The following is a 13,556-nucleotide window of genomic DNA, read 5'->3' as shown; positions in this document are numbered from 1 at the left end:
AAGCGCCGATGGCTCCCTGCCTCAGTTTCCCCCGACCCCGCAGCGCCAGAAGCCCCGGGGAGCTGCGGCACATCGGCCGAGCCCCATTTCCAAGGAGGAGCCTGGAGGCCCCGGGGACGGGCGTCGCAGCAGGAGACAGGCGGGAGCCGGCGGGGGGGTTATTAGAAAATAAAGTGTTTAATAAAAGAGCAGCTCCTGCTCCCTTCACAGCACAGGGGAGGGCAGAGGGGACCGACTGCCGGGCAGCAGGAGACAACGCGGTGACAGCCACAGAGCGGGGAGCCGGAGGGAGAGGAGGAGGAGGCGGGGGGGGTTCCCACTCGGCAGCACCCCCTCCCCGGCCGGTCTCCATCCAGTGTTTCAAGTTCACACAACCACGAGGGAAGCCCGGGGGGGCTCGGAGGGTCTGGCGGGAAGCGGCTCAGGACCCCGCCAGGTAGATCCCTGCGGAGGAAAGGTGGTGAGGAGGGGCTGTGAGGATGGGGGGGTGCGTGCCCGGCACGAGGACGGTCATTGCCGAGGGGCCAGGGCTCGATGCCGGCCCCGCACCCTCCCCGGGCTGAGTATCGCAGTGGGGTATCACCCAGCGAGGGGGGAACAGAGCTTGGGGTGGTAGAGAGGGGACCCCATGCACCCCAGGGCTATGGGGAGCAGGGAAGGGACGCTGTGCACCCCAGGAAAGGGACCTCATACACCCCAGAGCTGTGGGGAGCAGAGAGGGGACCCCCATACACCCCAGGGAAGGGACCCCATGCACCCTGGAGAGCAGGGAAGGGACCCTGTGCACCCCAAGGAAGGGTCCCCATGCACCCCAGAGCCTCAGGGGATGGGGTGAGGACCACGCACCCCCCAGGGCCGTGGGGAAGGGACGCCGCACCCCCCGGGCCCCGCCAGCCGTACCTGTAGCAAACCTCTTCTTGACCAGCGACATGCGGTACCCGGCACTCGCCAGCTCCACCTCGACACCCGAGAGCGTACTGCCCTCGCTGCTGAACTGGGCTGCCACGGGGCTGGGCTTGCTGGGCCCGCAGAGGGGCTCCCAGCTGGCCGAGAGCCGGCCGCAGCCTGGGGGGGACAATGGAGAGGGTGGGGGGTCTGCAGGGCCACAGCCGGACCCTGCTCCCCTGCCCTCCGAGCAGCGCAGGCACAGCCTCACCTCCCTGTCCCGGGGCACCGGGGACGTCCAGCAGCCTCCAGAGCAGCCTCTTCTCCTCCAGGTTCCTGCCGGGACACGGGCACGTCCCCAAGCCCCCAGACCCCCACATCCCCCGCCTTGCTTCACCCCATCGCCCCTGTTCCCACCCCCAGGGGACATGTCCCTGCCTTCCCCACTGCATCAGCACCCCGTTTCCCAGCCCAGGGTCCCCCTCTCCTACCCCGGAGGCATTTGGGAACCCCGGTCCTGTGTGTCCCCCCCCGACCCCGTCCTTACCAGCTGGCCGCGGGCTGCAGCCGCAGGTTGGTGACGGGCTCGTCCACGGGCAGCAGGACGTGGACGTTGGCGAGGGGCACGGGCAGGGCCAGGGCGCCGGCGTTGTAGCCGTACTCGACGCTGACCCGCGTGGCGCCCGGCGAGCAGTCCCAGCGCACACACAGCCGCAGCGGCGCCGAGCCGGGGCCCAGCCGTGAGAACTGGGGGGGGGGTCAGGGAGGGTTCAGGGGGGCACTGAGACCCTCCCACCCACCCCCAGGAGTTGGGTGGGGGACCCAAGGGTCCCGGCTCTCCCCACCCGGGGCTCACCTGGTACTTGAGCAGAGCCACGTTGTAGTAGGAGGCGGCCGGACTCTGCTCCGCTTGCTTCTGCAGGTGCCCGGTCAGCGCTGCCATGTTCAGCCAGAAGTCCTTGGTGCTGGGGTCGCTCTGGGACGGGTCGCTGCGGGGATGGGGTCAGAGCGGCAAGGGTGCCTGGGCACCCCTGGGAACCTCATGCACCCCGATACCCTGCTCCCCATCACTGCATCTAGCGGCTCCCAGGATGTCCGAGCATCCCCAGGAAACCGGGTACCCTGCGTACCCCGATATACAGCTCCCCATCCCTGCATCCACCACCTCCCAGGATGCCTGTGCCCCCCTGGACCCCAATACCAGCTCCCCATCACTGCACCCCCCACCTCCCAAGGTCTCTGCATCCCCCCAGGCACCCTCTGTACCCCGATACCAGCTCGCCACCACTGCATCCCCCGCCTGCCAGCCTGCCCAGGCATCCCCACGCAGCCGGTGCCGCGGTGCCACCGCGGCCCCACACCTGTAGAGCAGCTCGGCGTTGGGCAGGAACTGCTCGATGGCGCCCGCGTTGAGCAGGCGGAAGCTGAGCACGGGGGGGGCCATGCTCCCGCTGAAGACGCGGACGATGCCGGCGGGGAAGGACATGGTGAGCTCCCCCGTCACCTTCACCAGGCAGCTGCTGGGGACAGGGTGGGGGTCAACAGATGCCCCAGGCAGAACACAGCGGATGGGGGGGGACCCTGACCCCCCCGAGACCCCGATACCTGTCAGCGTCGTGCCCCTTGAAGTACGCGTGGACGTACTCAGTGAAGGCGGTGGCCACGGGGAGCGCATCCTGCGAGCCCAGCACCACGGGGCTGGGACCCCGCGACAGCCCTGGGGAGACAGACGGGGTCAGAGCCCGGATGAGACCCCCACCCTGTGACCCCCCCAGCCCCCCAGGACCCACCGAGCGCCGGCTGGGAGACGGCGAAGAAGCCCCGCTCGCCCAGGCTGGCAGGCGCCGAGTGCGAGGGGCCGCAGCTCCAGGAGGGCGAGGGGCTCAGCGAGCGCGACTGCAAGGCAAGAGGGCATCGGGGGGGGGTCCAGGTCTGGCCCCCGCCGTGGGGGTCCCGCAGCCCAGCCCCGCTGCCCCCCCTCCGGCCACGCACCAGGTCGGTGTTGCTGCCTGCAGCCGGTCCGGCCGCCGGCCTCTTCGTGCGGGAGCGGCGAGGGGGTGCCACGAGCGGGACCTCCCGGGGGGCCGCGCTGGGCCGGGTGGGGAGAGCATCTGGGGGAGGGGGGGCACAAAGGGGGGGTGAGGAGAGAGGGCTCCCTGGCAGGGCTCCCCAGGGTCTCACCAATGTCACAAGCTTGGCAGGTCTCAGCCCCGTTCTCAGCCAAGCTGGGGCTGGGTGAGACCCTGTGCCCAGCTGGGGGGGGCAGAGTTAAGGGTACGGGGGGCAGAGTTAAGGGTACAGGGGGCAGCTCCTGCACCCCTGTCACTCACCCGGCTCAGGCTGCGGCAGGGGAGCCGCCGGTGTGCCGTCCTCAGTCAGCCTCGTCCCCGACCCTTGGCAGGTCCATGGAGAGGGGCTGGAGGACTCCCCCCCGCTGGGGGGGGCCGGGGAGGAGGAGGAGGAGGAGGCCGAGTTGGAGGAAGGACAGGGCAGCGGGGGCTGGTCCCCAGCGGGGCTGCGGGGTCTGACCCATGGCGGGGGCTCCCCAAAAGGGTCGGGCGAGGGGGCTTCTCGGGGCGCCGGGCCGCTGGGGCAGCGGCTGCGTCCCCGGGGCGCCGTCCCCGCGTCCTCCCAGAGCCCCTCGGCCCCGGGGCCGCTGAAGATGGCAAAGCCGGGGGGCTCGGGGAGGCGGCCGGCAGGGCTGCGGGGCCGCGACACCCAGGCACCGGGCTCCCGGGTGGCGGGTGGTGGTGGCGGCGGAGGGTCCGGCAGGCCACCCCGCTTTGGGAGGGGGCTCTGCGGTGTCCCTGGCTGCGGGGTCCAGGGTCTCGAGTCCGGGGAGGGTCCGGGTGCGGGGTGCGAGGGTGAGTCCAAACCCGAGTCCTCCACGTTCTCCGGGGAGGAGGAGGAGAAGGGGGAGGAGGAGGAGGTGAGGACGTAGGCGCGGGGGGCTGCAGGGAGACCCCCGTGTCAGAGCACTGCAGTGGGGGGGCCACAGCGCCCCAGACGCCGGGGTCCCCCATTCCGCTCCCTGCTCCCCGACACCCCGAATCCTCACCTGGGAAATCCTCCGCTTCGAAAGCCGACTCCAGCGGGGGCCCGAAGAGAGCGGCGGGGGGCACCGCATCCGGAGGGGCTTTCCCGGGGCCGCTGCGCCGGGGACAGAGGGGGCGGCTCAGTGCCCACCCGGGACCCCACGGGGAAGGGGGCTCGGGGGCAGCAGCGTGGGGTCCACCACCCCACGGCACCCCGCTCCCTCCCTGCCCCGTACCTGTTCACCTGCGCCGCCGGGCGCCCCCTCCCTGCACCGTCACCTGCGGGGAGAGGGGACATGCCGGGGGTTGCAGAGCCACTGCACCCCGCATCCCCGGGACCCCCCCGCATCCCCAGGAACCCCCCAGCACAGCCTCACCTGCCGCCAGCGTTCCCTCCTGGTCCGCATCACTCGGGGCCGGGGTCAGAGATGCCACGTGCCCTGCGGAGGGACAGGGACAGGCAGCGTTAGGGGACACGGAGCCAGGGGACCCCCGAGCCGCGGCCACACGGAGCCCCCGGGGTGGCACTTACGGGACGACTGTCGCTTGACCGTGCCCTGCAAGAGAACGGGTACAGGGGGTCAGTGGCCCTGGCATGGTCCCTGGGGACCCCGGAGCCCCCCCTCGAGGCTCACCCCAAAGCTGGGGGGCAGGATGAGGTTCCCCGCGGTGGCCTTGAGCTGCTCCACGGTGGCCTCGGCGCTGCCGCCCGCCTCCCGGGGCTGCACCGGCTTGATGTGGACGTAAAACTTGCGGGGCTCATCGTCGTCGTAGTCGGAGTCGCTGGAGGAGCAGATGTGGTTCTCCGCCTCGGCTGAGCCCCCGTCAAGGCAACACCCCGTGCTCGGACCCCGCCTTGGACACCCCAAAAATCACATCCCCCCCCCACTCCAGCACAAGGATACTGCGGGTGACGTCAGGGCGCACGGTGAACCCGTCCTCATCCACCTCCGGGCAGCCCTGCGGGGAGATGCTCGGAGAGGCGCTTGCTCCCCAGTCCTCCCAGTATGGAAAAAAAACCAACTCCAGGGCTGGCACTGGGATACTCACCACCTCGGCATCTGGGGATTCCCTGGGGAATGACAGGGGCAGCTTTAGATCCCGAAGCGGGGAAGGGATGTGGGGATGCAGGACGCGGGGACGGGGGACAAAGGGATACCGGGAGAGGGGGATCTTACACAGCGTCACGATCCCTCTCCTTACGGCTCAACCCAGGGATGCGGAAAGCTTTGCTACGGCTCCTCTTGGGTCCTGGGAGGGGGGCACAGAGCGGTGAGCAGCCCCCCCTACACCCCAAAATCCCCGGCGTGGGGCTGTTGGATGCAGACGTACTTGCCTTCCTGCGCTGGGGCCAGCCGGTACTCATCGAAATCCAACGCTCCTGTCACCGAGAGCGGGATCAGCCTGGCACTGCAGCTCCATCCTTGCACGAGGGCGACGCTCCCCCTCCTCGCACGAGGGCAAAGCCCTCGTGCGAGGAGGGGGAGCGTCGCCCTCGTGCAAATAGTGGGGAGCCCACCCGGACGCTGCCCGCAACCTCACCTGGCCGCTCTCGCCCCGTGCCCTTGCTCTCGGCAAACCTCCGCAGCAGCATCTCGGTGCCGATGTTCTCCACGTTTTGCTTGAATTCTTCATGCACCTGGAAAAAAAAAGGGGAGGGGGACATGGTACTCCAGAGTAAAGGGGGGGAGACAGCTTGGGCTTGTCACCCCTCCCTGGGGACTCACCTGCCCAATCTGGACGTGGGTGTCCTCCACGGAGTGCGAGTAGGAGCCGATGAGACCCTTCATGTGGCGTAGGTGGGCTTCTTCCACCTCCTGGAAGCGCTGGGGGGGGCAGAGGGGGGGGCGTTAGCCAGGCTGGCATGTCCCCAGGGACATGTGTGGACAGGGAGAGGGGCTCAGGAAGGGTGGCACATCCCCAGGGGTTGGCACGGCCAGGCAGTGGGAGCTCAGCCAGGGTGGCATGTCCCCAAGGAGCAGTATCCCCAGGGAGGGGTATCCCCAGGGGTTGGCATCACCAGGGATGGGGGCTCAGCCAGGGTGGCATGTCCCCAAGGAGCAGTATCCCCAGGGAGGGGTATCCCCAGGGGTTGGCATCACCAGGGATGGGGGCTCAGCCAGGGTGGCACGTCCCCAAGACTATCCCCAGGGAGGGGTATCCCCAGGGGTTGGCATCACCAGGGATGGGGGCTCAGCCAGGGTGGCATGTCCCCAAGGAGCAGTATCCCCAGGGAGGGGTATCCCAGGGCTTGGCATCACCAGGGATGGGGGCTCAGCCAGGGTGGCATGTCCCCAAGAGTATCCCCAGGGAGGGGTATCCCCAGGGGTTGGCATCACCAGGGATGGGGGCTCAGCCAGGGTGGCACGTCCCCAAGAGTATCCCCAGGGAGGGGTATCCCCAGGGGTTGGCATCACCGGGGATGGGGGCTCAGCCAGGCTGGCACGTCCCCAAGGACCAGCCTGCCCCATGCCACCACCGCGCCGGGCAGCCAGCACCGGGAGCCTACGCGAGCCCCCGCTCCTGCCCGCCCCGCCGCTGCCCACCACGGCCGAATCCAGCATCCTCTGCTCGAAGTCAGCCCGGGCAGCGTTGTACTTCTCCACCGCCCGCCGCAGCGCCTCGCCCGCCTTCTTGGACTTGAGCTCCGCCTGCGGGACCAAGCGACAGGCGTCAGCCGGGGAGGGGGACAGGGACCGTCGGAGGGGACGGGGACCATGCGGGGGGGACACGTCGGGTCTCACCTTGTCGATCTCCTTCTGGCTGGTGCCCTCCTTGCGGAGCCGCTCGTACTCCTGGCACTTGCTGTGGTAGCTCTCCTTGGACTTGGGCAACAGCTGGGCCACCCCGTGCAGCAGCTGGACGGCCTCCAGCGTCCCCGACACCTCCTCCTTCGACTGGGGGGGGGGGCAGAGAGGGGTGGGCAGCGGGGTTTGGGGTGCGCTGGGGCAGGACGGGGCAGGGGGGGACGCGGTACCTTCTTGTGCACCCGGCCTTGCTCCTCGCCGTAGCGCGAGATCTCCTTGATGAGGTCGTGCAGCTTCTTCATCAGCTCCAGGTGGCACAGGGCCAGCTTGTCCGAGGAGATGCGGAAAACCTCCCAGAGCGGCGCGAAGGTCCTGGGGGGGGGGGGCACGGGCAGGGATGAGTGGGGTCCCCACCCCGGGCTCAGGGTGCTCCAGACCCCCCCAGACCCCCGCTTACCCCAGCTGGGTGCCGTTGGTGGCCATCTTAGACAGCTTCACCATAGCCTTGGCGTAGTTCTCCTCGATGGCAGCCCTGGGGACGGCGGGGATGGGGACGGAGCCCGGTGATGCCAGGGGACACCCCCCCGGCTGTCTTCCCCCCCCGCCCTCCCCGTACCTCTCGCGGACGAAGTCGGCCAGCTCCTTGGTGGAGATCTGCCCGTGCTTCATGTTGTGGTAGAGCACGTCGAAGCCGTGGTTCTTCTCGCCCTGGCAGGGGACCACCCTCAGCCCCCAAAACCCACCCGGCACCCCGCGGCGTGGGCACCCGGGGACCCCCCCCGGGGATGGTGCCACCACCGGGAGCACCAGCCGGCGCGGCAGGAAGCAGCGTTTGGGGTGGAAACACCCCAAACAGGGCGCGGTGGCCCAGACCCCCCCCTCCCCGGGTGCACAGTGGGGTGCGGAGCCCCCCAGCCCTGCCAGGGGGGGTGCTGGCCGAGCCCAGCCGGGGCGGGGGGGGCAGTGGGGGGGCCCCGGACGCTGGGGTTCCCTGGGGTGAGCGGGGCAGGAAGGGGTGGGCTGAGCCCTGACGCCGGGTGCTATTTTGGGTGCTACTCACTCCCCCCCCCAGCACACGGGGGTGGCTTCCCCCCGCCCCCCCAGCAGCATGGCCCCACCTAGGGAAACTGAGGCAGGGGGAAGGGGAAGATGCAGGCAGCTGCCAGACCCCGGCAGAGACGAACCAGGAAGCACGGCGGCCCCCGCGGCGCTGCCAACTTCCCCCCGCGGTGCCGGGACGGGGATCCCCACGGGAGGGGGGGACAGGCACCGCGGCCGGGGGACCCGCAGGCACCCGCACCCATCGCTCCCCCCTGCCCTCAGCGATTAATTTGCAGTGTTAACGGAGGCGTCGGGCCTTGCAAAATTACCGGCGGCGATGAACCACTCCCCCCAGGGCTGGGGGCCCCCCCCCGCAGCGAGCCCTGGAGGGTGGGGGGCACCCATGGGTGGGGGTCCAGGCTTACCCAGAAGTGCTCGGTGAAGTAGGACATCTTGGAGGGGGGGGGGACGGCGGCACAGGGACCCGCAGCTCAGCTCCCGGCGCCCTGGGGACACACCTGGCCCTTACCGGGGCGGGGAGGGGGGGGCTCAGTGGGGACCCCCCCGCACCACGCCCGCGCCCGCCGGTATTTATCGGTTTTGCCGGGAAAGCAGCACGCAGCCCCGTGGCCATGGAAACCGCAGGCTCCCCCGTGCCCCCCGCCACCGCAGCCCCCTCCCCACGCTGTGCAGCACCCCGGGGGGGCCACCGGGGTCCGGGGGGGGCCGCCGAGGCGGCGCTTGGGCCCGACACCAGATATGCAGCTAAATAATAAATGAGCGGCTGCTGCGCGGCGGCGGCTGCTCCCGCGCCCGCCTGTGCCGGCGGCCCCCAGGCCCCCGAAACCGCCCCCCTACACCGGCCCCCTCCCCGCCCGGGGGGGCCCCTTCCCCCCAGAAATAGGGACCCAGGCACCTGGGCCCCCCCACCCTGCCCGGACCCCAAATGCACCCAGCCGTGCTGGGGGGTCACCTGCTGGAGCAGCCCCCCAGCACCCAGTGGGGGGGGACCCCCAGGCTGTGCCCCCCCCGGGCCGTGCCCCCCCCAGCCCCGCTCCCCATCACATGCCAGAGAAAAACAGGAAACCAAAAAATCATGCATGGCCGGGGGTTGGCGTGACGGGGGGGGCACTCACCCTGGGCTGCTGGGGGGCTCGTGGGGCCCCCCCGATCATCCTCGGCGCGCCGGGGGGTCTGGGGGGAGAGAGAGAGGGGTTAGGGCACACCACAGCCCCCCGAAACCCCGCTCCCGGCCCCCCCCGCTCCGGCCGTCCCTCTGCACAGGCTCAGCCACCTGTGTCACGAGCGGGGCGGGCTCAGCGCGGCCTCCCCCGGCCGGGCTGGAGGGGAAGCGGGGCTGGAGGGGGGGGCACCGGGGGGGTCTCAGGGCCGGGCCGGACCCCGACCCGCCGCCGGTCACGAGCGGCCGCAGACGCCGCGAACCCGCCGCCCCGTCGCCGCCGGCCAAAGTCCCCGGTGGTGGCAGCGGCCACCGGGTCCCCGAGTGGGACGGGGCGGGGGGGGGGGGGCGCGGGGGGGGCCACAGCATCCCACCGGGCTGCGGCAGGGCCACCCCGGGACCCCCCCGCGCCCCCCAGCCGGGCGGCCCCGGCCACCCGCAGCGGTGACCTTCACCGGCGTGGGGTGCGGGGGACGCGGGCCGCCCCCCGGGGGGTGCGGGGGGGGCTCGGGGGGGGGGGGCCGGATCCCGCCCGGCCCGGGGAACGGCGGCACCGGCCCGGGCCGGGGATGCTCAGCGGGGGGGGGGCGTGCACCCCCCCCCGGGGCAGCGGGGCCGTTGTCGGGGGAGGCACCGCGGGGGGGTCGGGGCGTGGACAGGGGTGCAGATGCTCCCCCCCCAAAAAAAAAAAGGAGGGAAAGCGCCGAGCCCTGCACCTGCAGCGGGGGGGCTGCCCGCAGCACCGGCAGCGGCGTTTTGGGGAGGGGGGGCTGCACCCGTGCACGGGGGGGGGGGCTTTTATTGAGGAGGGGGCACCGGCGCCCGGGGAGGGGTGCGCTGCAGCGGGGAGCCCCGCACAGCGGGGGGGGGCTCTCGCTAAGGGGGGGCGCGGGGCTGCACCCCGGGGAGGGGGGGGGGGGGCTGCACCCACGCACCGCGCGGGAGCGGCGGGGGCTGCACGGCGGGGCCGGGGGCTGCACCCCGCTCCGGCCCGCGGGCCCGGGGGTTGCTCCCTGCTCCCCGCCCGCGGGCGGGACCGGGACCCGGACCCGGCGGGGCCGCACTCACCTGCGGGGCCGCCGCCGCCCCCGCCCCGCTCCGCTCCGCCGCCGCCCCGCGCCCGCTCCGGGCCGCGCGCTCCGCGCCGGGACCGCGCCGGGGGCGGGGGAGGCGAGGGCCACGCCCCCCTCCCGCCGCGCCGCCTCGCTATTGGTCGCCGCGCCCGGCAGCGGTTACCGCAGCCAGCGGCCACCGCCTCTCATTGGCCGGACCGCCGCCGCGCCGCGCGCGGGGAGGGGGGTGATTTGCATTTTTAAAGCGGCCGCCGCCCCCCCCACCGCGGGGGGCGATGCGGGGCGGGGGGCGATGCGGGGCGGACCTAGAGCCGCCCGCACCGGCACCCTGACCCGGGGGCTGCCACCCCCTCCCGGGGCTCCCGCTCCCCCCGGGCTCCCGGTCCCAGCGCGCCCGGTGCGAAGGCTGCAACCGCATCCCCCGCCACGACCCCCCCGTCTCCGACGGCTGCAACCGCACCCCCGGCCCCGGGGCCGGCCCCCGGTGGCAGCCCCCCCCCACCGGTGTCACCCGGTGCCTCGCACCCCGCTGAGCTCATGCCCCGGCACCGGCTGACACCGGGGCGGCCGCGGCGCAGCTGCGGGGCGGGGAGCGGGCACAGCGGCCCGCCCGGCGGGTGGGGACCCGGGGGGGGCTTTTTCCTGGGGGTCAACCACAAACAGCCCCCCCGGAGATGGGGACCCGGCCCCGCGCCCGCCTGGGGTGCCCCAGCCAGCGGTGCCGGTGGCGGAGCTGGGAGGGCCGGGGACGGCGCGTCGGGCGGAGGCTGCGGTTACGCGCCCCTTCGGCCCGTCGACACCTGCCCGTCCCCGGGACGGTACGGCTGTGCCAGCCCGCGCCGGCCGGTGCCACCAATGGCCCCGCTGCTGGGGACGGAGGGGTTCGTGGGGATCAGGCCGCTGCTGGTGCCGCCGCCACTCTCACCGGCACCTCTGTGACCCCGCGGCATCCCCGCAGCATGTCGTCGGCAGTCACCAACTCTCACCGGCACCTCCATGACCCTGCGGCATCCCTGGGCATGTTGGCAGTCGCCAACTCTCGCCAGCACCTCCGTGACCACGCGGCATCCTGGGCACGTCGGCAGTCACCAACTCTCGCCGGCACCTCCGTGCATGTCGGCATCTCCAGGCATGTCGGCAGCCGCTAACGGGACGGCGATGCCGGGGAAGGCGCCGGTGACCCCGGCGAGGCGCTGCCATCCCCTCCCCAGGGCCGCGGGCCCCTCTCCGCTCACGCAGCCCAAAGCCGGCTGCAACCGTTCACCGCGCCGGCAAAAAGCCTCGTCCTGCGGTGCCGGAGCTGGGGGCTCAGAGGGACGGTGCCAGCGGCAGCGCTGGGAACAGCCCCGGCACTGGAGGTCACAACGGGCCTCCCGGCAAGCGAACCCCCCCAGCAGCACCCCAGGAGCCCCCTCCCCAAGATGCTGCCGGGGCCCCACCGCCGGAGCAAAGGGCCTGGCAGGTTCCTGGGGACGGGGAGGTTTTGGGGACAGAGATTTTGGGCAAGGGGGGGGGGGTTGGGGTGGCTGGGGGGGGTTGGGGTGACTGGGGGGGGGGGGGTGTGAGGCTGGCTGGGGGGGGGGGTTAGGGGTGGGTGTCGGTTCCCCGGTCCTGCCAGGCTCAAGCTGACCACGCAGGGTGGGGGCTCATCCCCGCAGCCGGGACATGGGGACGTGGGACCCCCCCAGCACCGCGGAGGCTCCAAACCCCCCAGGACCCCCCCCGTGCCAGGCGTGCGGGGGCAGAGCGCAGCCGCCCCCTCCTCTGCGGGCCGGGGGCGGCGGGGCTGGGGATGCTGTTGTCATGGCAACCCTGCATCCCTCCTCAGCTGCGCCGCAGCACCAGCCCCGCACCAGCCCCGCAGCGCAGCCCCCCCCAGCCCCTCTCCACCGCCCCAGGGCCATGCCCTGGACCCCCCCCCCCCCAGCCCCCCTCCCAGCGCAGGACGTGGCCCCAGAGCACCCCCCCACCCCAGCCCTAACCCCCCCACCCCAAACCCAGCTCCAGCACCCACAAACCACCCTGCAGCACCCCAGGATCCCACAGTGGCACCCAGCCGGCCCCCCCCGCAAGGAGCCCCCCACCCCAAAACCAGGAGGCAGAGCGCAGCCGGGAGCTATCCTCACTTTAATGCTCGGTTTCAACACATTTGCCAAACGGGAAGGCGGCGTGCAAGACGGGGAGCGGGCCGGGGGCAGGGGCCAGGGGGGGGTCACAGCCCCCCCCCCCCCAACCTCCAAACCAGCTTCCAGCTAAGAAAAAATATATAAAGCACTAAAGGTGAAACATTCAGCCCCCCTCCCCGAACACGCAGGACGATACCATCCACAGTAAAAGCCCCCACGGCCGCCAGCCGGTACCGGAGCACGGGGGGGCCCGGGGGGGGGGGGGCGCAGATAAATAACCTCCCACCAGAACCGGTTTGGTTTGTTCAGTTTTCGCTTTTTGTTTTCTTTTTTTTTTTTCCTTTTTTTTTCTTAAAAAGTCATTACAAAAAGAGCCAGCGAGGAGCCTCCTACAAAACGGGTTAGTGTTTGCCCCAGCCGGGGATTGGGGGGGGCCAGATCCTGCCCCCCCCCCCAGCCCAGCCCCTCCCCTCCGCGCTCTCCGCTCACAAAACCCCTTAAAAATTGCACGTGACGTTTGGTTTCTCAACAGCCTTCCAGCAACACGAGGGCTTGGGGGTGGATGGGGGGGGGAAGCTGCCTTCCCCAGCCTGCCGCCCCCCCCACAGCCGGGGTGCAGGATCAGGCCCCACAGCCCCTGCTACCAGGGAGGGAAGAGCCATCAGTGCAGCGAGCTGCCAGGTCTCAGCCCGGCGGAGAGGAAAGCCCCCCCCACCCCAGCTGCTGCACATGAAGGGGGGGGACAAACTGCTCTTGGCGGCCACGGGGTCCAACCGTGCCTGGGGGGGGGGACACACAACACGGTGCCTGGGTCAAAGCCCATGGCTGTAGTGCCGGAGGAGCTGCTGCCGCGGCCCCCCGAGCCCAGGCACGAGCCCCGGCGCTGCCACACGGGAAGGGGAACCCCCCAGGGCAGCCGAGGCTGCCCCAGGCCGGTGCCCCCCAGGAAGGGGACCTGGCCCCCCCCGAAGGCCAGGGCTGCGGGTACCGGGGGGGTGGCAGTAGTGGCTTGTCCAGGGAGGGGGTAGGAACAGCAAACAACAACAATTTACCCTGTTAAGTCGAGCACGGTCGGGGCTCGCTGCCCGCCGGGAAACGGCTCAGCACCGCTGCTGGATGGGGAGGGGGGTGCGGATCCTGCCCCCCCAAAGGCAGGGTCACCCCATCCCCGGCTGGTCCCTCACCCCCCTCCCCGGGACGGCGGCGGGTGCAGAGCGAGGAGTGCACGGCTCCGGCGTGGGCATGCGGGAACCACGCGGTGTGTGAGGGTGCGGCGTGTGGGTGCTGTGGGTTCGGGGTCCCCGGGGAGCCCCTGCCAGCCCCGGGCGGGGGGAACGACCCCCTCTGCCCCCCAGCAGACCCCCCCCCTCCCTCCCCTCCGAGCCACAGTGGCCGGGGGCTGGCGCAGCCCCGTCACCGGGTGCAGAGGGAGGGAGAGGGGGGGCTCACGGAGGAGGAGGAGGGTGGGA

The 13,556-nt window shown here is 71.9% G+C and overlaps 1 protein-coding gene across 1 annotated transcript; it reads right to left on the bottom strand.

The window, feature by feature from the left end:
- Positions 1 to 421: 421 nt before the first annotated feature.
- On the bottom strand, positions 422 to 8,160 carry FCHO1 (FCH and mu domain containing endocytic adaptor 1). Its single transcript, XM_059831961.1, is given in 27 exon segments — positions 422 to 444; positions 901 to 1,065; positions 1,157 to 1,221; positions 1,433 to 1,632; positions 1,742 to 1,874; positions 2,247 to 2,402; positions 2,491 to 2,602; positions 2,676 to 2,781; positions 2,878 to 2,996; positions 3,216 to 3,836; positions 3,944 to 4,035; positions 4,157 to 4,269; positions 4,272 to 4,360; positions 4,453 to 4,477; positions 4,556 to 4,734; positions 4,826 to 4,880; positions 4,971 to 4,992; positions 5,099 to 5,171; positions 5,257 to 5,301; positions 5,463 to 5,559; positions 5,648 to 5,746; positions 6,467 to 6,571; positions 6,665 to 6,817; positions 6,898 to 7,039; positions 7,125 to 7,199; positions 7,284 to 7,375; positions 8,134 to 8,160. Coding segments are annotated over 27 exon segments (3,183 nt in total).
- Positions 8,161 to 13,556: the final 5,396 nt, after the last annotated feature.

The sequence above is a fragment of the Gavia stellata genome, chromosome 32 (genome assembly GCF_030936135.1).
Source record: "Gavia stellata isolate bGavSte3 chromosome 32, bGavSte3.hap2, whole genome shotgun sequence".
Classification (NCBI taxonomy): domain Eukaryota; kingdom Metazoa; phylum Chordata; class Aves; order Gaviiformes; family Gaviidae; genus Gavia; species Gavia stellata.
Note: the sequence above shows the minus strand (reverse complement) of the source record. Positions and strands in the feature narration are given on the sequence as shown.